Here is a 22225-nt window from a genome sequence, read left to right as displayed (position 1 = left end):
AGGAGAAGCTGAGGCACATTAGAATGACTTAATGGGGTGCGTATGTCCTTTTCGACTGCAGTATTTGATTAAGGCACTCTTGTTAATTTGCCATGCAAGATCTGCTCCCGCCACTCACAACTCAGAGCCACTTAGGCCGAATCACAACAATTACAACGAGTCAACAACAACACTGCTGAGGCCCTTCTAGACGTACATTAGTTGTGATAAAATCTGATGGTAATCAAATGGAACTGTCAAAATGGATTTCAGAAGCACATTTCTCTCAACTGTGTCTGATTTTAGTGCTCAGTTAAATTTCCACTTCAGCAACATTTGAACGATAATTCATGTCCATTTAGAGTTCACAAATGTCTTGAAGTTTACAAGAGGCACATCCAATCCGGTAAGTCCCATTTAAATCATGAGCAATAATCTGAGAAACCATTTCTGTCACTTGGCCGAAAGCATACTTTTGAGAGTTATGGCTGGTGCTGAATTAGACCATGAAGCGCTGTGGCTAGAAAAAAATAAACTGAACTACTGGCATCAGTGTTTTGCTGGAGCAGCACCAACATCTCTCCAGCTTGGTTTCACTAAAATGAGAGGCTTGTGTGTCGAATCGAAGAGAGGAACTTTATCACATTATAAACAACAAAATATAACTCGCACTGCAGCCCCACACTGTATGAAAACTCTGGAAGTCTTGTGGCAGCGCTTGGGGATGTTTCACCAAACATATTAGAGCAGCTTGTGGCTGTATTTCCCCAGAGCGTGTTGCATTTAGCCGACATTGCTGCCCTCACTATTCCCTGAAGCTCGCTGTTATGGCCTCAGTGCCAGCTTTCAATGAAGCATCTGCTTTCTCCAAAAAGGAAAAAAAAAAAAGGAGCTAAAGCAAAGAGAGAGAGGAGGCAAGTCACCTCAGTACTGGTTCTTTTCATAAGCAACTGCTTGTTAACACATATAGAGATAGAAAATGAGATATGGCATGGCAGTGAACCCACCACAATGGCTGACTTAGATATACAACTGGTCCAGTAACCAAGGCCAGTCCAAGTCTGCAAACAAAGGAACCTCAGGTGGAAGAAACTGATTGCTAAGAGCACAGGAGATGTAGCATGAGTGCATCAAACCACAGGCTGTCTCAAGAAGCGCTCGACCTTTTTGCTTTTGGCTTGCACTGTTAAACAAAGCCCAAAGACGAGCAGAAATATTTTGAATACTTTCTGACGGATACTCTTCCTCGCTCTATTGTTTACCGTGGAGAAGATAAATGCATACAGATGATGATATGGCCCTTTGTCCCCTTTGACTCAATGTGGAGTAAAGAGGGGTGACAGAGTAGAACTTGTGTGACAGAGGCAGTGATAGAAAGAGAGAGAGAGAGAGAGAGAGAGAGAGAGAGAGAGAGAGGGTTTATTTGCATGTGCTCTTCCTTGAAGGATGAACTTGTTTATGACTGTCACATGAGCAGCTTGATGATCAAAAATAATTAAACAGCGTCTTGAAGCGAACTTAAAAAGCAGCTGAATGCTGCTGGATCTGCCTTGTGGAGAATCGACCAGCCTGCACAACAGATCCTGCTCACTTTGATTCTGTAATATCAATTACACAGAATGATGAAAGGATGTCATTTTAATTTGTCATTGAAGTGATTGACAGAAATGTTGGCAGAACCAGTTTAAAAAAGGTATTTTGTTTTTATTTATTAATTAATTTATTTTATTTCCAAAGTGGTATTTTAAAGGCCTTATTCTAAATCAAACAAACACAACAGTAAGTGTAAAGCGGAAAGTATCAGGTGAAGGGACTGTGTGGGCATCTTCAAGTGCACCTGATATTTTGATTATTGTAGGTTAATGGTGAGTGCACATGACAGCAACAGCAACAAATGAAGAAACTGCTTTTGCAGTAAAACATATTGTTGTCTGGATGGTGCCGAGCAACACAGTGTGAGCACACAGCACCACCAATACGCAGCTACAGGAGTGGCAGAAATAAACAATAAAAGACTGTGAAACAATTTACATGATTGCATCAAATCAACAATATTTCAGTCATAATGCTATTGCATGTCACGGTGCAAACGCTTACATGATATCTCAAAATGTGACACAGAGATGTTTGCTTTGTAATACATATCAGGATGAAACGTTAAAGTTCTTAAAGTTGAAAAGGAGGTTGTATCACAGGATTAATGAGATCTGGTAATCTTGTGTCTCAGAGAAGTGAGCTGCAACAGAGCTGTTTTCTCTTTGTAGAGGTGTGTAGCGTTATTTTGCAGCAATCTGCTGTCATTTGCATGTGACCTAAAGAAGTGAATGGCTGAGGAAAAGCAAAGTCTAAGAAAATCAAGTGCACCTTTGTGTGGTTATTCCTACCATCTGCTGAAGTTTTTGTCTTTCAATTTTATCATATTCAGGAAAATGCTGAACATTTTTTTTAGCAAACATGTATTCATGTGCGTGATGGTTTTTACCTTTCTCCAGCTGGATGTTGAATCTGCGGCCTTTGTTCTTTAGGTAAGTGCTGGTGGATGGATTTGTGCTTATCCTGCGCTGCAGGGAGGGGGAGGGGGCTGACGAGGTCCTGGAGACCAAGTTGTGGGGTAACGTTGGATACCGTCGGCTCGACTCTGGGGTACTTCCTGCCAGAGGTCCCTGATGGCTACAAGGTAAAGGGTCAGTGTTTCATTTGTTTTTACCTACACAAACAGACCGTCGGTAACATAATGTTGTAGAAAGGAAAGCAAAAAATGTCATTCTTTCTGCATTTCTAGCATGCTGTTTTGGTATTTTTTTCAATTACCTAGAAGTAGATTCCACAAATGATGATGCACATCAATTTCAAAAACAACCAGAAGAACAAAATTTCTTTCATAATTATGTTACCGTATAACAACATCTTAGGAACAACTTTTAGGCCACTGCTGGAAATAATGATGGTGACAGCAGCTTGGGATAACAGACATGTGGGCCTGACCCCGTCTGCTTCATGGATTGATCGGGTAATGAGGATGTTTTCTTCCCTATCAATAATTTATTGGTTGACAAATTGCTTGTGGGGTGGGGTTTGTTATTTTGTGAAAGTTAGATATTGTTCTCTGCTAATTGAATTCATCCCTTCTGTGTCTGTTTCTTGTCAACGCAATCTGTTTTTTACTCTTTACTTTGAGCAAACAATAAGTGCTGCTAAATTAGCATATACTCTTATAGCCACCATCTATCATGCTGCTATGTGTAAAGTAAGATGCACGATAATGTTATTTTAACATGAAATGATTATCTCTCCAGTAGGCAATATTGACAAATTGACTAAATGTAACACAGAGAGAATGACAGAGGATTTATGAAATTCTTTCATTGGAATTAATACTATAAATTTATGGACAAGGACCTTTTTGATAAAGACCCACATGTTTCACTTTCTGGAATAAGGCCAAAGACATTACAGAAATTAACAGTAACCGCAGGCACATAATATGGGCTTTTAACAAGATGATCAGTGATGCAGACTTGGAGATCTCAGGTAGAAATGAGTATTAAACTGTGCTCTTGCCGTTTATTGTGCAGCCTTTTAAATTTTGATGGATTCATAGTGAACATATCAAAGAAAAATCATTGACTGGTGTAATTAAAACAGAATTAAAAACCACATCAAATGTTTAGGCAGAAAAACAGCTTTCATTTATTGGTAGACTACTCTGTGTCTCCCTTTCATTCAGTGCAGGTCGTCTTAACATCCACTCAACGGCAACATGTTTGCTACGTAAGGATACACGAGACAACTCACAGCCTCAGAAACAAAAAGGAAACCTACTTGTGGTTGAGGCCTGGTTGTGGTCCAGATCTGGACATCGGCCCCCCCACCACACTGGACCTGTCCCCTGGCTGCTGAAAGTCTTGGCTAAAGCGAACTCTGTTGGACTGAGGTGGGCTGAGCTCGCTCCGTGCTGAAAGCAGCTCGTACTGCCTCTTCATGGAAGCGGGGACCACGTGGAAGAGGATGAGGGGGCAACGCATTGCCTGCCTGAAAATGTTTTGGGCTCTGGAGGTAATAAATGGAGAGAGAGGGGGACACAGAGATAGGTCGAGAAGGGGAGGTCACACAGGCAGGAATGACTTAGCTCTAACATGATAAGAGATACAAGTACAATAATGTATTATCATAGCTTGAAAGATACAGAAGGATAAGGAAGGCTCTGTGGTACTGTATGCTGAGAGGTGATAGGGAGAGCTGCTATGGCTAATCGCAAGGCTACTCACTACATAGCAGCAGAGGACAAAAATTACATTATCTAAAATTACCAGCATCAAGGCAGGAAAGAGATAAGCATGGTGAGCCAGTGATCGAACATTATATATTGTTCATTCTATATTATGCCAGTGAAACACACTGTATGAAGTATCCAAGTGTCTCCACAGTATAATGGTCTGTGTCTTTGTGCGCGTCTGTGTGGTTAGAGAGGAGTGGACACCAGTTGACAATAAGAACGGAGACGATGAATCATGCACCAAGGAAGCTTTCCAGACAATGAGGCTCCAAAGTAAGCAGACACACACTTCATTTCTTACACACAAAATAAGAAAAAAAAAACAGGCCCAAAACACACACTGAGTTTCTTATGAGTGTTGGGGCCAAATAAGCCAAGACAAGAGCTCAACACCATTCCCAGACGCAACAATTGTTTAGTCTGGGTTTGCTAGTGGCACTTAGCATATAGATAGACTGAGCAGGAGTGGGCCACACTGCAGCACAAGGGGCCAGAGGCACGGTGCATGTCTGGATTCCAACAATCCCACCTCCTCTTTTCAGACCCCCATTACCACGCCAGTAATACCATGCGAGAGAGCGATGGCAGACCGGGAAAGAAAGTTTAGCTCCTTCTCCTAATTTTCATGCAGAATCACAAACATCATATGCATTTGGATGCCGGTGAGGAGTGTGTGTTTGGCAGGGGATGGTAAGTGCAGAACGCTACAAAACATCACTCCCTTGTGGATTTGGTTTGTAAGCCTCTTTCACACTAGAAAAGTCTTGGAAGGAAACTGGGATGTTTACTAATGACAAAAGCATTGTTTTGAAAGGAAAAAAAGAAGCATCCTAAAATCTTAGTGGCTTTGTACACAGTCTGGTAAACACATTAACATAATGTGGTAAGGTAGCCATGATAGTTTAGAGTTTTCCCTGCTGATGCGGAGATTTTCTTTTCTCATCCAAACCTGGTTATAAAATTGTCTTGCTTAAAAAATATATTTTGACAGTAATAGGGTTGCTCAAGAAAAGGAACAAATAGTCTCTGACTGAATCTACTTCTGAATGCAGAGGGGTTCCAAACTTGGTTTCTGTCTCAGTTTCTGTCCATCATGCAGCAGGGTGGCTCAAAGCCCAGTGGTTTTAGATGACTATGTCCAGCCCAGCCTGACTGCAGGCTGGGCATTTGTTGGCAGGAATCTGGGCTATTTCCTCCTGTGGAGCAGTAGATGATAAGGGAGAGAGCCAAGCAGGCCTCCGTACTGCCTCCAGAATCCAGCCTGGAGGAGAGGCAATCTATTTCTTAGCCTGACACACACACACACACACATGTACAGATAATACTTTACAGCTCAGTGTAACAGTGTGTGTGTCAGGGCATGTGCAAGTATGTGTAAGAGTGTGCACATTAAAGCTTATGTGTGGGAAAGGGAGAAGGCTGGCTTTGGGTAAATGGGGGGAAAAGTCCCAGGTTTATATCTTCATTCCACTCCAGGAAATGAAGGGGAGCGATAAATCGACAGAAACAAATCGAGACAAGAGCGTAGGCGGTTTGGATCAGAGGGCAAAGCGGTGGTGAAGGACTGCAGGTCAGTGAGACCTGTTACAGGAAGGTCCACAAAGAAAAAGACATTTCTGTGTTATCGTGCAGCCACATCTCTCTCAAGTTTGGCATCCACTTCTCAACAGCAACTCTCTTCACTATCACAGCAGTTAATGACCAACGCAGTGCTCTCAGTATGGGCTATATAACTACAGTGGACTGTGAATCACAATACAGTGTGTGTCCTTTTAGCTTTGGAAGCAGTGAAGGAAATTTAAATTAGCATGGTGTTCAGTGCACCTGACAAGAAGAGGATATTATCTGAAAAGTTACAGGGAGTGGGAAATTCAGAAGCTATGATGCTGTGTGGAAAAGAGGACATGTCATGACTGTCAATAGAGGGCTGACGTCCGAGCTTACTGTTCGAAGCGCAGGTGGCGAATGTCTTTCTGATTAATTTTGACGATACAGTCGTTCTCCTTGAAGAGATGCTCCTGCTCGGCTTTTCCCCCACGCTCCAGACGCTTCACTAGCAAGCCCTGAGTCCTGGAAATGATTGCATAACAGCTTACAGATCAAATATAATCCACAAACATACTGCAGTAATTTTACACAGTCACATATCAAAGTGCAGAACAGCAGGCAAAGGGAAAAAGGTAATGACAGGCCATGAAAGTCTTGAAAAGAAGACACGGAGGAGGAAAAAGGAGTGAATATCACATACAAGTGGTGTGAATTATCCAAAGAATAAAGGATCAAGAAAGAAAGGCAAAAATAACATCCAGAGCTGACAGAGTTTTGTGTGCATTTTATAAGCCAGCAAGTCTGAAAGAACAAATGAAAAGATAAAAAGTAACTATTGAATTTTATTATCGTTAAACTTTAAAAGACACGCAAAGTAATTACGTTTACAAAATAACTTTATTCCTCCAATAATGTCCCATACCTTTGCACTGTACTGTCACCTAAAGTTAACTTTCTAAACTTTAAGCTTGGATAAAGACGTGGATTTTCCTGAGGCCTGGAGAAGTACTGCATTCCTAACTAAATTTTAAGCCTCTGTCTGTGCTTCTGTCCCCTACTCTGTCTGCCTTTCTGTGGGCAGGATTGAGAGAATGACATGGTGGGTTGTCTGAGGCAATCCAGACCAACAGCTAGGAGATCATCTCATAGCTTCAGAGGAAACGCTGCAGTTACCTTCAATGGAGCTTAAGACGCAAGCCACAGCACTGTAATAAGTACCCGAGCAGCTCCTCGGCGGTGCCATCTCAGCACTACTCAAAAAAGGCAACCTTTACCTTCAAATACGCCCCCCCCCCCCCCCGTCTCCCGTCTCCCCTCCACTCCCTCCTCTAAATAAATACATCAGTGAGCTCCTTTGGGGCTTTAGTTAGGCCCTGAGGATAACCACACGCAAAGAGATCTGATGTGCGCTCGCACAGCAGATCTACAAACTCCATTCGTCTCTAAGGCGCTCGATGCCTGAGGTAGCAGGTAGACTGACTGAGTGCAAACGTCTGGTGTCCTTGCATAAACTGACAAAAAGTCAGGAATCTTACTTTTGGGAAATTAAAAATAATGATGAAATATATCACAGCCAAAACTATTCAGAAGTCAAACTAAGATTGCAAGATATTATACTGCAACCAACAGCGTATCAGTGGCAAGGACATAAGCTGCGTGCTTTTCATAATTTTCAGTTACTTCAAATCATTTCACATTACACATAAACAGCAGCACATTTAAATTAAGACCCTGTTTACCGCAGGCAAAGAGGGTAGATTTGCAGAGCTCTTTAGCATTTCAACCAAACACGTCCACTTTCAGGACATTGCTCTAATTGGCTGTATAATGTGGACATCCACGTTCGCACCGCAGACTCATCTCGGCTTCCCAAGGGGGGTAAAGGGTTCAGCATTAAGTTCAAATTAAAGATCACAAAAGGCCCTTTCCCTTTTTCTCGGTGTCTGAGCTGGCGTTGCCAGGTCAGCTTAAGTGTGTTGAACAGAGAGTAATTGCAGGCGGTGTGGAAGTGGACATGATTGTGCTTTATCTCCATAAGTGTTGGCAGCTTGAAAACAAAGTATTAGGCATGGAGATTACAGAGTGGACAAACGCTAATGACTTCTGGTCTGGTAGCAGACAGGAGACAGTGGATAAAGGAGTTTTGGTTGATCCCTAATCAGTATTCAAAGCAGCAACAGGGAGGACTGGGGATAAAGCAGCATCTTTTAGAGATATGAAGAAGATGATGATTTCGTAAAAAGCACTATTATGTGATGACTGTAATGCAAGGCCACCCTCTCCATTCCTCCACTTGACACTGATAAGGTTGTTTTTAAGATAAAAATCAGTTACTTGGGGAAAGCAGGAGCGCTAAAGCAAAATCTAAAAGGCATTCTCACAAGTTATAAATCAGCAAATTCATTAGTTTGCTAAATATAAGTACAAGGAGTTTATAGTTTGATGATTCTCTGCAGAATATGGAGAAAAACATTTGGCCTGATAAGTCCCACTTTTCATAGAACAGAATAACCAGAACTGGAATAAACTGTATGGCTTGACTCCATCTTGTGGCTGGGCAGCAGTGCTGAGGAATGATTTGGACGAGGCCACCTGCTCTTATCTGCTGCCTTTAATCAAATAATAATCCAATCAGGATCCATTTATGCACGGCAATTATGTCCACAGTTTGTTTACAATTGAAACTGGTCATGGAATGAGAAGTTCATTAAGCAAAGAATGCATCTGCAAGAGGGGTGTGTGTGCGTGTGTGTGTGTGCATGTGTGTGTGTGCGCAGATGTGCAGGCTATCTGTGTATGCATAGCACTGGCGCTGCTCACAAATTGTGTGTAAGAGAGGCAGAGACAACAGGAATCTGTGTGCAAATACACCACTCTAGGTAAGTCCATGAGTTTATTTGCAGGTAATGTTTTGTCTATGTGTGTGTGCGTGAGAGAGAGAGAGAGAGAGATGTCTGCTGAATCTCTAAGTGTACAGTGTTTCTGAGTCTCTAGACTCTCTCCTGCAGCTGTCTGTCCCTGCTGCTTGGATCTAACTTGATGTCAGTACAGTGAAGCGGCGTGCAGTTCCTTGCTTCCTGTCTGGTTCTGCTGGCTGTCTGACCCTGTGGCCCTTGTCTAGACACTAATGACAGCCTGCTGAGCCTAATGCCTCCTGTCCTCGCTCACAGCACACAGGAAAAAGCTGGGCTGGGCCATTTGCATCAGCCCACTGACCAGACGCTAAGTCTTATCATGCCTGAAGTCAACGGAAAGCTCTGATTGCTATTAGTGCCGACCTCAGCTGATGGAGAAGAAATTTACTGGCAATGGAGCATTCCCCTTCACAAGATGCAGTCTCTTTTAGTGTTAATGCTGAAGAGCTTGAGGATAACAGTGTGTCAAATAAACTGTTAGATCTGAAGTTTATTCGAGCAATATTCCACGGCGCAACGCATCGTGAATCATTATTTTCGTGCTCTGACTCAGAAGTGTCACAGCTTCTGAGGAAGTCAGTCACATGAGGTCAAAGCTAAATATAGTTTCCTGACACTTGCTTATAAACAGCAATGGGATTAGGGTCCCAAAGAAATGACACGCAGCAATCCTCAATGACAGCTGTCCTCTCTCGCTCAAATGTCATCCCATTTCATCTCCTCACTCCGTCTTTTCACCTCATTCCCCCGCCTCGCTCTACCAGCGCTGAGTAGTCACATTCACCTTGGTGGTGTGCCAGTGGCTTGGCGTGCAGCAGGGATCTGTATTCTCCACAAGCTTTTAGTTTGATTACATCTGGCCACTTTCTCTGTCCTTTATTTTTTCTGGAGTAACTATAAACTGGGATGCATTCCGCCTCTTTAACCCTGTCATCGGCAGTCCCCATCGATTACAAAAAAAAAAGGCAAAAAGAAGCAGTGTGCATCACCTCCGACGCAGAGCGAACACCTTTGTGACTAAAGACATATGTTAGAATTTTTTAAAAAAAGCACAACTTGGAGAAACTGTGCAGTCAAGAACAAAGCTACTTTCATCTGTTCTCCTTCCCACTGGGGACTTTCAAGTTGAGGGATATGAGCAGTGCTGGGTATGGGCGTGGTGGTTCAGCAGTGAGACTCACAAAAATAAAAAGATGGACGGGGGAATCAGAGTCAGAGAAAAAGATAGCCTACAGCAACGTGCTAAAAGAGTTGAAGAACAGCAAGCAGAGAGTTAGAGAAACTGAGAAAAAAAGATGAGTGAAAAGATGAGCAAAAGTAAAAAGAAAGTAACATCCACAGCGCTTCAAACCAAAGGATGCAGGAGACATTATGGATGGTGAAGCAAACTAGCTATTGTTGTACACTGAGTTGAATTGATTCTCAGATTTTATTTTATTCATTTTTTCTTTACCTGACATCCTGCGAACTGAAAGGCACTACATGGATCCCCAAGGGCCCTCCTTCATTGGACACCTCGACCGGCTTGAGCATGCTTCTGCGGGAAGATGATGGATGAGGCCGAGAGGACGAGAAGGAGGTGGAGGCAGTGGGGAGACATGCATGAATAACAAATAAAAAGAAAAAAACACGAGAAAATGTAAAAAAAAAAAAAAAAAAGGAAGAAATAAAAGACGACATAGTCAAACATGACAAGACGTTGGTGGGATGTATGGGATGGGGGTTGGTGCGGCCTTATTACTGGAGGCTGCATTGTCTTGTCTACACAAAGTCATCCATTACAAAGTCAGGCTGGTGGACCTCAGGGTCGATTAGGGACCCAAATGGAGACTCCAATTAAGTGATTAAGATCAGACTGTTGTGCTAAAAGAGAACAGATTAATTGAAAAACGTGTGAGGAAGGGAGGCTGAGGACGACAGGTTTAATTTGGATGGATAAAGACGTGAAAACAAATGAACACATGCAGCTGTCGATGCAGATGTGTGTGATGATGTTGATGGAAGAAGTCGTGTTCTTGATGTACAATTTGAGTCAACATCACAAGCAAATATTTGTTTAGCTATGATGTTCTGGTGGTCATTAACCTTTCTGGTATTACTGTAATAAATTAACAGGTCATTTCACTCAAATTAGACATATTACAGTAACAATGAAAAGGTCTATTATGGCAGGAATAACATTTGACCAAAAGAATTACAAAATGACGTAATAGTCACATAATCATGAACAATTTCGATGAGAACTATTCAAATGCAGTCATGGAGGTGGTGGTGGTGGTGGAGGTGTAGGCACTCACTCTAGGCTTAAAACAGGTGAATGTTCCAGTGAAGAATCGGCCCTTCCTACTGGCTCTATCCGTTCAATCCTCCGTTCTTGTTTCCTTTGCTCTTCTTCGTCTTCCTCCTTAAGAGAAAGAAAAAGACAGGATAAATCATTAAAAGACTGTTCCATCAAGGTAAAGAAAGTGGAAAGAAAAAAAAGAAAATCCTCATCCCATCTCTGTCATTATTTCTATTTGGCTATGCTTGAATCTCCTGCTTTCCTGCCTATATCTTTCCTCTGGCTTTTAATCCAATTACCTGCAGGAACACGGCCTCTGTTCTAAATCAAAACAGATTTTCAGTACCGCATCTCAGATACTGCATTTAATGTTTCTTCCCAGCCAAACTCTTCAGTGACTGTAGTGACATGGTGGCCCTGATCGATTTCTCCAGCTCAATCAATCAGGTCTGGCCCGGGGCGCGGCACCGCTGCCGGATCTTTGTATGATCAGGTCTAGAGTGCAGAAGGAAAGTGGTCGTGCCTGCTGTCATTTGCTTCCCTCGAACTCTTCATTTCATCTACCCATCTTCCTTCAGGCCCATTAGGCAGCGGAGCTGAGCCGGGATGCGGGGGCTTTTACATGCAAGCCAGACGTCTGAGGACTTAACTAGGCTCTAGAATGAGACATGCTCTTCTTAATGGGGAATAAAATCTTTATCTGAGCTGTCTTTATGGAGATGGTACAGACTGAGTAGGGCGCTTACATGCAGTGATGACATGCTGCATGTAGAATGGGAGGGAGACATATTTAATAACTCAGGGCTCAATTTCAACTAATCATCATCCGTTGAAGGTTAGTTACAGAAAAAGCTGGGGAGCCTCATCAACAAGTGACAAGCACAGTGAACATCAACATCCGTGTGTATGTGTGTGAGCTTGTCGGTACCCAGACAGTGCATCATCTCCTCAGGAGGGTCTGCTGAAACGCTTTGTGAGGCGCTGCTTTTATCCAGCCCTCACCCTTCACCGTCCTCCTCCTTCTTTCTCTCTCTCTCTCTCTCTCTCTCTTTTGCTAAAATGTCAAGCACATCCAAACAGGTTTTGTGCCTTTCTGGCTTCTTTATGGAAATGGGTTCAACCCCATTCAGAGGCCAGGATGTCTTTGGTGACACGCAGGCGTGGTACAGAGACACTCTGTCCCCTATTTATTTATTAGATTCGGGCGGTGGGGATGGGGTGGGGGTGTAAGGTGGAATGGGGGCATGAAAATGTTTTCGGCAGTCTACCTTAAGAGACCTCTACTCACCCTGCCTGTCTGTTTCCCTTCTCTAACTATCAGGTATGAAAATGAGTCAGTCAACCATTCACCCCTCCCTTTAATTACATGTCAGTTGAGGTCCCAGGTGCCTCGCGGGGTCTGTGATTCACAAAGCCTTTAGTGAAAACCCCCATCTAGGTTGGCCAGATTTTTTTTTTTTTTAATGCACCTACGCTATATGCTACGCACAATTTATCTAGCTGCATGTGGGAATCCGTAAATAAAGACAGGAGAGTATAGAATGGAGAGGAATATAAGATCAAAAACAATGTAAGATGATATTGGCAGAAACTGAGGCATGAATGCCAAAGGAATATGTTGACTTTAAAAGGGCCATTTTCATACTCAGGGAAGAAATGAAGGAAGCGATGATGCTCAACAAATTGTCTCATTAAACAGAAGCAAGAGAGACGCGCTGATTCACAGTGTATGGTCACAGAAAGTGAAGTGTAATTAACTTCAATATCTCTCAGCAACAATCTCCTGTCTGTCAGTTTGCTCCTGTAGGTGGCTCGTGGTTGGGCAGGACTGCATCCCTCTTTGCCTCTTAGCACTCTTCTGCTTTAATATATGAGACATCAGAGACATGTCGCATGATCGAACAAAGAATGTGTAAAGAATGTAGACACACATGGTATCTGTGAGTTCTATCGTGAGAACACCTTCACTTGCACCAGGTAAGCAGGTGGAGAGTGTAAATGTGGCAGGTGAAATTACCAGAGCAAATGGCACCAGTACATATCAGAGCAGCACCAGAGCAAGGTGATGTTTCTATTCAGGTATACGCCAGGCTAATGGTGTGAAAAAGCGAGAGGGAGTGTGAAAATGACACTAAAGGAAAGACAAATACTGTGATAAGAAAAAATAATCAGAAAAAGAAAAGAAATATCATGAGTGAACAAAGCAGAGTGAGTTGAATATGGCAATGGAGGAGAGATACAAGAAAGTGATGCACCAGAAAAGATCATATGGTGGGGGGGTTGTAGAGTCTTAAAATCTTGCTTTGTTTCACTGGAAGTATTTTCTCCTTGATACAAGTGCAGTGATATGCTTCAGTCTATTCTGTTACAAATGCTGACTTTCCTTCCAAGGACATCTGTGAACTACTTCAGATATCAAAGTGGAATCATTTCACTGTTTCATAGGAATTGATTGAAATGTTTTTTTTTGTTGTTTTTTGGGTTTTTTTTTTTTTAAAGAAAACCGTCCGAATGTTTATCAACTGAAACATACTGTCATATTGTGAAACATATAGCAGATATGTCTCACACCACTGTTTTTGTTAGTGCTAATGGTTTTGAATGCATAACCCGCTTCAACTGCCGGCCAATCTCCACCGTAAGCAGAAACATGACTGACACTTGACACTGGATTGACAAGGCAGTGCTTAAGTGGCCACTCTGCTTCATTAGAGTTAAAACTGGGGCCATCCAAACAGCAGTGCCACAGCCTCTTCATTATCCCAGACTCCAGACAAAGTATGTGCTGTAACCGGACAAACACAAAGCACCAATCAGACTGAATACGTAGAATAATTACTTGCTAAGATTGACATTTCATGCAGTGAAGGATTAGCTGCTGACTTCTTCCTATAGCAGCTCAGTGTTGAGTGAGTTTTGTAGGCATCGGCGTCTCCTTCTGACCCAGGGAAAGCATCCCCTTTAATATCCAGTCTCTACCAGAGCATTTATTGCTTTTCCCCATGTAAGTAGCAAAGCCAAGCACCGAGTCACAGCAGAAAGAGACACAGGCTAAATGTACATCCATCTTTCCGTGCCCCTCCACTCACCCCCCCTTTTTCCTTTGTCTCTCCATCATACTGAATCTCCTCTTTTCTCCTCTGTAAAAACCCTCCATTTCTTCCTCCCCAGAGAGCTTTTAGCACCCTGTTGATCCCTTGGTAACCAGTGGAGTGGGGAAGCAACAAGGCTTTTCAACTCCCCATGGCACCCATTCCGAGCTCTCGCTCTTTCCATCTCTCTATGCTTCCCTCCCTCCCCTCGTCTCTCTCCCTTCCCCCTGTGCAGTAGGGAGCTTTCAGAGCCCTGATCTGTGGCCAAAAATTCACCAGCCTCTTTAACAATGAACGGAAGAAAAAGCAAGAGAGGCTTGGCCATAGGACAGCTGCAGCATTAGATTATTGAGACTCATATAAGAAAATAAGGGAGAGAGAAAGAGGGTGAAGAAAAAGGAGAAGGAGAGGGAGAGCAAAGTGCAGAGTCTTGTTACCTTCAAATGGACAGACAGGTTGGAATGGTAAAAGGACCAAGGAGGGTGTGGGAGGATGGCAGAATGGGAGGCAGGAGGGAGGTAGCCACTGTCTGTTTGGGAGGGGGAAAACTGTACACACACGTACACACACACAAACACAAATTCAAGTCCACTGCTGCAGGGTTGGGGCACAGGGTGTGTTCTGAGGAGCTGTCATCCTCCATCAACCATTGTCCTAACAGATACCTACAATAAGCGCACGCGTGTGTGTGTGTGTGTGTGTGTGTGTGTGTGTGTGTGTGTGTGTGTGTGTGTGTGTCATACCATTAGCTAAGGGCAAGTACAACATGCAGTGGGGTTGGGGACTCCCTCCTGAGCCTATCTTCAGCATCGAGGGCTTAACAAGGACAGGTTCAAAGGTCACAGCGAATGGTGAGTTTCGGGACACCACCCCTCCTTCAGGGATGAGGTTCACATCTGTGTGAGAGCTTCATGAGAGAAACAGGCCTCCCTGTCTGTCAGACGATGTCACACGTTGCCTTACAATGGGCTCTTTGTACCCAGCAGAGCAAAAGAGACAGAAGAACGGCATATAGAAATGTCTGAAAAATGGACAATGTGCTGTGTTCACTGTACGAACAAATAACAGAAACAAGAAATGTTAACGGAAACGGAGCCTTTAGCAAAATGGCTGTTGAAACATTTATGAAGATTGCCCTCCCTCCTGATATGGCTGGCTAAAAATATGAAACATTAATTGTGCAAGGTGACATATGCCCCTTATGGAAACACTAAACCAGCCAAAAGTAACAAATGATGGCAACATGTGAAAAGAACAATTTTTCAGCGAGCAGAAAAAAAAGCAGCTTTTCCTTTCCTTCACAAAAGGTTAAGGAGCCATAATTGCACACTCATTACCTCCAGTTAAAGCGGTTCGGCTAAACACTGTACAACAGGCAAGACCAAACAGGACTTCACAGTGCTGCTGCATTGCACAATGGCATTGACATACAGAGACAAGCTGCTGGTAATAACTCCTAATGGTCCTATTAAAGTTCCTTTGACCTCACAAAGCAACTGCCAATATTTTTCCATCTTAACTGGAGCCAGAATCTCGCTGCTCTCAGTCAGCAGTTAAAGAGGCTTTACGGCATTGGACATTTACATTTGGACAACAGATGAACCCAGCTTGTGTACTTCAAAATAGAGCAGTAGCGTTCACCAGCTGTCGATGGATGGCATATGCAGTGTGTAGGATGACCTGGTCAAAGCTGTAACAGAATTCACCACACATGGATGATTCTTCATGTTACAGAAGGTCTATTATCGCTCATATCCACCCCCTCAGAGGAAACTACCATTAGGGCCAAATTGGGCACCAAAATGGCTTCTATGAACTAATTGGATATGACTGTTGCACCCAAGGACCCAGCCCCACCCTCTCCACCATCCTTAACCCCTTATTCCACAATTGGACTCCAGTTCCATTAATGCCAATGCGTCACAATGACTAGGATTATGAGACACTTATTTACATTTATGTTGCCGATAGGGGGACATTATAAAAGGCTGGGCGAAGAGTTAAACTGGTTAGTGGATGATGAGAGGGTCATAATGACCTCCTTCATCCTACCCACAAGTTCCCTAAATGGCACTTAATGCATGTCAGCAGATAGGCTAAAACCAGTTTCAGCATACTTTCTCATCTTCTTCATATTGTTGAGATCTTAACAATCATAATGAGGTAAGCTAATGGTGACTTCAATGCACAGAAATGAGCATTTATTGTGTTGAGGTGAGGAGAGTTGTGCAAAGAGTGTACAGCTTTATACCGACTCTGTCAGTGAATTTTTCATTTGTGCAAACTATTAGCTCCCTGTTGGACTGGAAACTGCAGACCTGGAAGGAAATCAAAGCAGTGTGACCCGCAGTGTCTGCTATCTGTTGCTTTGCATTTATGTGGGATAAAGAAACAGAGAGGAGGGTTACCATACTGCACTGCTATGTCTGTGTGCCAACTGGAGAAGACAAGGCCGTGCCTGTCCTCTGATGAGGACATGTGTTGTCTTTCATATTTCACACCCCACACCCATGGGCTCCAGCCTTGTTCAAAGGAGAGCATTTTCATTTCAGATTAGATGTACTATTCCTTTTGATAATGAGGAGAAAGAGTCAAATATGTGTTAGGTTAAGACAGTAGGGAGTGGGGTTGGGTATCAAGAACCTGTTCTGAATTGGAACCATTGCCAAAGAAACAACAACTGAGCGTCCCAGTAGTTAACCTGGTAGTAAGTGAACCACCATAAACTAAGAGTCCCTATCCTTTTCTTGTCTGTCTTAACCTGTCACTATGTCATAAAGGTGTAAATCCCCAAATCATTGACAGGATGTCTGTCTCAAACGACAAAGATTTTTCTGCAGCATTGTTTATATAAGGTTTCTATAAGGCCTCATAATGAGCTAATGCTAACAATTAGCAGCGACAATTTGATAAGAACCCAAATATATAACCTAAATGATAACCAACCCCAATGGGGAGATGAGGCTTTATTTTTTTATTCATTGATATATCTCAATTCTCGGTTGCATACTGTCAGTGAAGTGTATGATATAATATATTTTCAATACGTGCGAGTCACAAAACATCCTTTTAATCAACAAAGATCCCAAGTCTTTAAATCTGTCCCTTTTTGTTTTGTTTTTGAAAGACATGGTTTCTGGCTCATAGAAGTTCAGGCTCTGACGTGGATTTACTTGTAGCAAATTACAGGGACAGACAGGTTCCTAATGCTGTTAAGCAAATTAGATCAGACTTGTGAGGCTGCATTTGTCCACATCAGGATGTGGGGAGGAGAGATGTGGAGGGGTGGGGGCGAAACAGACAGTGCTATTTGTGAGCTGATATTTGGAAAAACAAAGGTCCGTCTCTCTCTTCACTCTTGGGCAGTGCTCTTTGTTCCTCCACTACGATCTTTGTCTTTTCTTTTGTCTCTGCCTCCGTTGTGTGTGGAATACATCATCTGCCAACGCCTGTTTCATATCAGGCCTGGACTGATCTATCAATGACACAGCTGCCTTTGCCTTTGCCCACTGTATCGTTAAATTGCACTTTAATTAAATTAGGTCTGCTAATTATGAGGGCTTAAATCAATCACCAGGTCAATAACAAAGGCCCAAAGCGGACGGAGAGACCCAAGACTTTTTCCAAACCTCATCAATAACGGCTGCAACCGGAGCAGACCACTCCTGTACCAGAGAGCCGGAGGTTCAAACGGGTAGGAATTACTGCGAATTGAGTTATCGTCACCGGCTTTCGTCCAGAACACTTCTTACTCTTACAAGCTCTGTGAATAATGTTGTCTGAATACTGTAGAAGTGTTTCAAAGGGGTTGAATGTGCATAGCATTTTGCATTAGAATAGCACTTCAAAGGGGTGTTTAAAGCAGATTTCGAGTTTCTGGTGCATACAAAAATAGTTCAAAAGGGATATTATGACTTTCCAGACACCTGGCTTAGGTGAAGGGAGGTGATTCTGAACAGATAATCCTGGGGGTTGAGTGTGCAGCCCTGCTGAGCGGATGGTCCCAGCTGAATCCCAGGTCTTTACCCATGCATTAAAAAGAGCTCTGTGCTGCTTTTCACAGATTAATCATCATTTTGAGCTTATTGAGTGGGAGGACAGTCTGCTTTCCACTGTTCAGAACGTTTAATCCATCTTTCAAACTGTGAAGGTCAGTGAGCGAATGGTACCCCTGTTGAAATAATTGAGGGTGTTTGAATTTCAATGAGAGCACCCGTGGTTCGGATCTGGATCATAATTAAATACATTTTCTTTCTTTTTTTATTACTATTATTTTTAGTAGCCGCTCCAGCAATTATGTAAGTCAGATTCACACTGACTTACTGAGTAGTACGGTGGCTGCCAATAAACTGCACTTGCTTAAGGGCCAAATTGTCATCCAGAATATTTAATACAACAGTTACTGTGTAGCAAATGTTGTATCAGCAAGTAATAATGGCAGCAATGGGAAAGAAAATGTGCAAAACAGCTATTCATACAAGAATGTCATCCATCTTCTATAGGATGTTTTAACACACTGTGACCTCAAGGTCTAAATGCATTGAACATGAAGATGAAAGGAAAGAGGGTGAATGATGTTGAACTATGAATAATTAAGTGGTAAAGCAAGTAAAGCTTTGGTACACATTGCAGTGAGTTATTACAGGAGGCGAGCAGCCTATTCTACAGATCAGCAGTTGTTTGCTGCCCTGTTTGAGCAGGTGGGGTGGGTGGTGAGCAGGGGCTCATCTGTAGTGCCATGGGAGCAGTGTGGGGTGAGGTACGGGGGGTGCTTTCCATTTCGTTTTAATTGGAAGCTGAAATTCTTGGATAAGGGGCAGACAGAAAGCCATTTAGCCGAGTCCTCGCGCGCAGCCGGGGCTAAATGAAGAGGGCTGTGTGGAGATGAGGGGCCTATGAAGGGCCAGTAATGAAGAGAGGTCCCAAAAGACTCAGCCATGGCAATCTAGTGGACCCGGTAAGATGGGGTGGGGTGGGGTGTGGTGTGGTTGGGTGGCAAGTGTGTATGCTTTAGTTGAGAAGAAAGGAAGGAAGACAGAAGAAGGAATGAAAGGAACAAAGTGCAATAATTTGAAAGGTTATTGAAAGGTAAAAGTCATATTTTGGCTGCATGCATCGTGACTCTAAGAGCAGTGAGTGCAAGATTAGTCTTAATATCGACTGATCAAAAGAGTGTTGTAGTTATAGGATAGCCGAAGATAATCTCCTTGCTAAATACGACAAGTGATTGCAATCACTGATGAGATAAGAGCATGGGGAAATCATCAAGTGTCACAACAAACAAGACAGATCGGTACATGGATAGTCAATTTGCTGCATGTAAACACTGTTCACACACACACCAACACACCAACAGATCACATACACTGGGCACCATTACTTACACTTTCATATTTCAGCCAATCATATAACAGCACCAGGAGTCTCACATTCCAACCCAGACAGGCATAAACCGCAACAAGCAAAGCAACTACTCAGTTTTTAAATGGAAAAGGCTATCAGTGCGGTTCTGGTTGAAGTCATGAATGCTTGTGGGAACATCAGAGTATGTTGTGATGGAGCTCAGCAGGGGTGCTATTCTACACAACAGCTCCCGTGGCCTATATACCTAAACCATAAAGACGAGAAAATTCCAATGGAAAACTGCTCTGCAGGGAGAAGCATGGCCCATTACAGAGGTGCTCCTTGCTGGAATGGCACCATTACCTCCATCTGGACTGTTCCAAATTCAACGTGGGCATCCAGCTTTGAGACACTCAAAGGATTATACCAGTGATATTGCATGTTCTATTGTACTACAATTTCAAAAGTATGCCAAAGTTTGTTGGATGTTTTCAGACATTTGAGACAGTCTCTGGTGTCCATTTATTTCACTGAAATATGAGGATTAACACTAGCTTGGGATAGGTGATCTATCACTGGGAATAAAATGATACCGTTATGAAAGTTACTGTACATTTTCATGGTAGGCTACAGCAGTCAAGCGTGATGTAATTTGTCTTGTGGGTGGTGAATTAATGTGGTGGGAGTCTCACATTAGCCTCATTCTTGTCTTGATTCTAAGCAAAAAGCGAGTCAGAGCAATACTGAATCTAGGATGTCAGCTTCTTGTTAGAAGATATTGCAAACTAAACTTTAGTACTCCTGTCTTGCAAGATAATAATGGTATAAGTTTTATGGAAAAACAAAGGTACCTCTATGTTACCATTATTTATTATTCATTGCACTGAAATGAAATTTAAAGACTTAGAAAGTTCATCCTCTTACTGAAGTGAATCAAGAATACAGAAGTTATATTCACTTTTACTTATAGGAAACTCTTTTTTAAAGTGACATACAATAAGTATGGTATAAATAATGTTTTACATAACATTTAGTAGTTGAGCAAAATCTGAAAGAATCTAAACACCTTTTAGTGGTGCTACATAAATTGGCATGGCTACAACTGTACAAGAGGAACAGAAATGGACTGATTGGCCCCCTAACATCTCTTTCCTCCTCACTCTCTCTTAAGGGGCTTTCTATTCCTCCATCTCCTTGGCTCTGACATGACACTGCCTCATTCCTCTCCATTCGCATCCAACTGTGACCGTTTTTGTTCCCCGACTGATGCAAATGAAACAGGTCTCTTCTGGCAAAGCAGCCCCATCTCATGTTTCTCTGTGGCCCCGAGATGTGGATGTTTACTGTCGGCCGGGGCCTTATTACATTCCTTCAGCAACTTAAAAGCATTGGCCCCCTAATACAAACCTATAAAAGAGTGCGAAAAGCCTATTGTGACAATGGGCCTCATTGTGCCAGAGAGGACTCATTTGGCACTCTGTGGAGAGTGGAAATGTGTGGCATATTATCAAAAAAAGGGTACTGAGGGAAAGAGAGGGTGAAAAAGTAGAAATAACAGGAGTATAGAAATAAAGTGTGACTGACACTCACAGTGTGGGAAACACAGCACTGTCAATCACCAAAGTCCATCTAGTGCTTCAGTGGCAGCCATTAAAGGAGCTAAGCTATTTAGCTCTAGCTGCAGCAGAATATATTTTCATTAGTCTCTATAAGTGTTTTTGTCTCCTGTCCTCTGGGCTGGATTCAGGATTTGGTGCTGATTGTCTGACTGGGTTGCAAACATATAATTTAAGGAGGACATCCTTTTGAATATGGGTGTAATTAGAAGGCTTAGTACTGCCGCTCAAACTGGACACTGCCTCCTCTGAGAAAAGTAAACTGACTCATTTGAAAATGGAGGAAGATAAGTACACAGTGATATCACCAGAAACATTGTTAAGAGCGTGCATCTTCCTCTCTCAGCTTTGTTGTCTACTGCCCACACTGGGTTGGCTCCATGCTGGCGGCCCCATTTTATTCCCTCAAGTCATTATTGTCTTCGGCTAAGGTGCCCCCGCTCCCTGTGATTTGTGGGTAATGAGCTGGCACCCCCCTGCCCGTGTTCAATTATTCTCATTGAGAAAGTGATTTCTCACTCCACAGAGCAAATCGGAGAAGGCAAAAGCATGAACTCTAATCAAGAATTAACATGTTCACAACCAGCAGTGCGGAGAGGAATAGCCACCCTGACACTGTAGAGGTGGTGCAGGTGTGGACAGAAAAGACGGGGAAGAGGGACAGACGAGTCAGTCGCTAAGGGTTTTTTTATTTTGTTTTTTTTACATTTCCCCGGCAAACTTTAGTACATCTACTTTGTGTTTAGTGTTTAGATGTGAGAGAGAAAAAAAAGAACTTGAACAACACTTGCCAAAAAAGGTGATGTGTTTACAACTGGAGCACAGACAGCCTTGCTGAAGGGCTGTTCGCAGTGATGGGGTGAACGCAGGAGCTAGAGTGACATCTGAGCAGTAATTAACCACAGAGAGACAGAGCAAAGTCAGGAAAAAGACAGCTTCAGCACAACAAAGAAGGACACTGACAAGACCTTTAAGTCTGAAGCAAGTTATGACACTTTATGTAAATAAATCAAAAAGATATTATAGTGTTTTATTAATATCTGAACATCATGATAAGTATTACCATAAGTATCAATATAAGTATTTTACTGTTATACCATACATTAATTCCAGTGCAATTTCTTGATCATATTTCTCATTTATATTCTTTTTTACTCTACTTTTATTTCCCAGTG

General features: G+C 42.7%; 1 protein-coding gene across 4 annotated transcripts in view; it reads right to left on the bottom strand.

The window, feature by feature from the left end:
• LOC124049562 (partitioning defective 3 homolog) overlaps positions 1–22225 on the bottom strand; it is a 314519-nt gene that overhangs the window by 158406 nt on the left and 133888 nt on the right. For 3 of the 4 annotated variants that reach the window (XM_046371346.1, XM_046371348.1, XM_046371349.1), the window contains exons 6-10: positions 11016–11122; positions 10172–10255; positions 6200–6325; positions 3802–4029; positions 2462–2649 (exon numbers count right to left, since the gene is read on the bottom strand). In XM_046371346.1, coding sequence (XP_046227302.1) covers positions 2462–2649; positions 3802–4029; positions 6200–6325; positions 10172–10255; positions 11016–11122 — 733 coding nt within the window. The remainder of the gene's footprint in view (positions 1–2461; positions 2650–3801; positions 4030–6199; positions 6326–10171; positions 10256–11015; positions 11123–22225) is intronic. The other variant, XM_046371347.1, reaches the window with a different exon arrangement.

The sequence above is a fragment of the Scatophagus argus genome, chromosome 18, assembly GCF_020382885.2.
Source record: "Scatophagus argus isolate fScaArg1 chromosome 18, fScaArg1.pri, whole genome shotgun sequence".
NCBI lineage: Eukaryota > Metazoa > Chordata > Actinopteri > Scatophagidae > Scatophagus > Scatophagus argus.
This window is presented reverse-complemented; position numbering and strand designations above follow the sequence as displayed.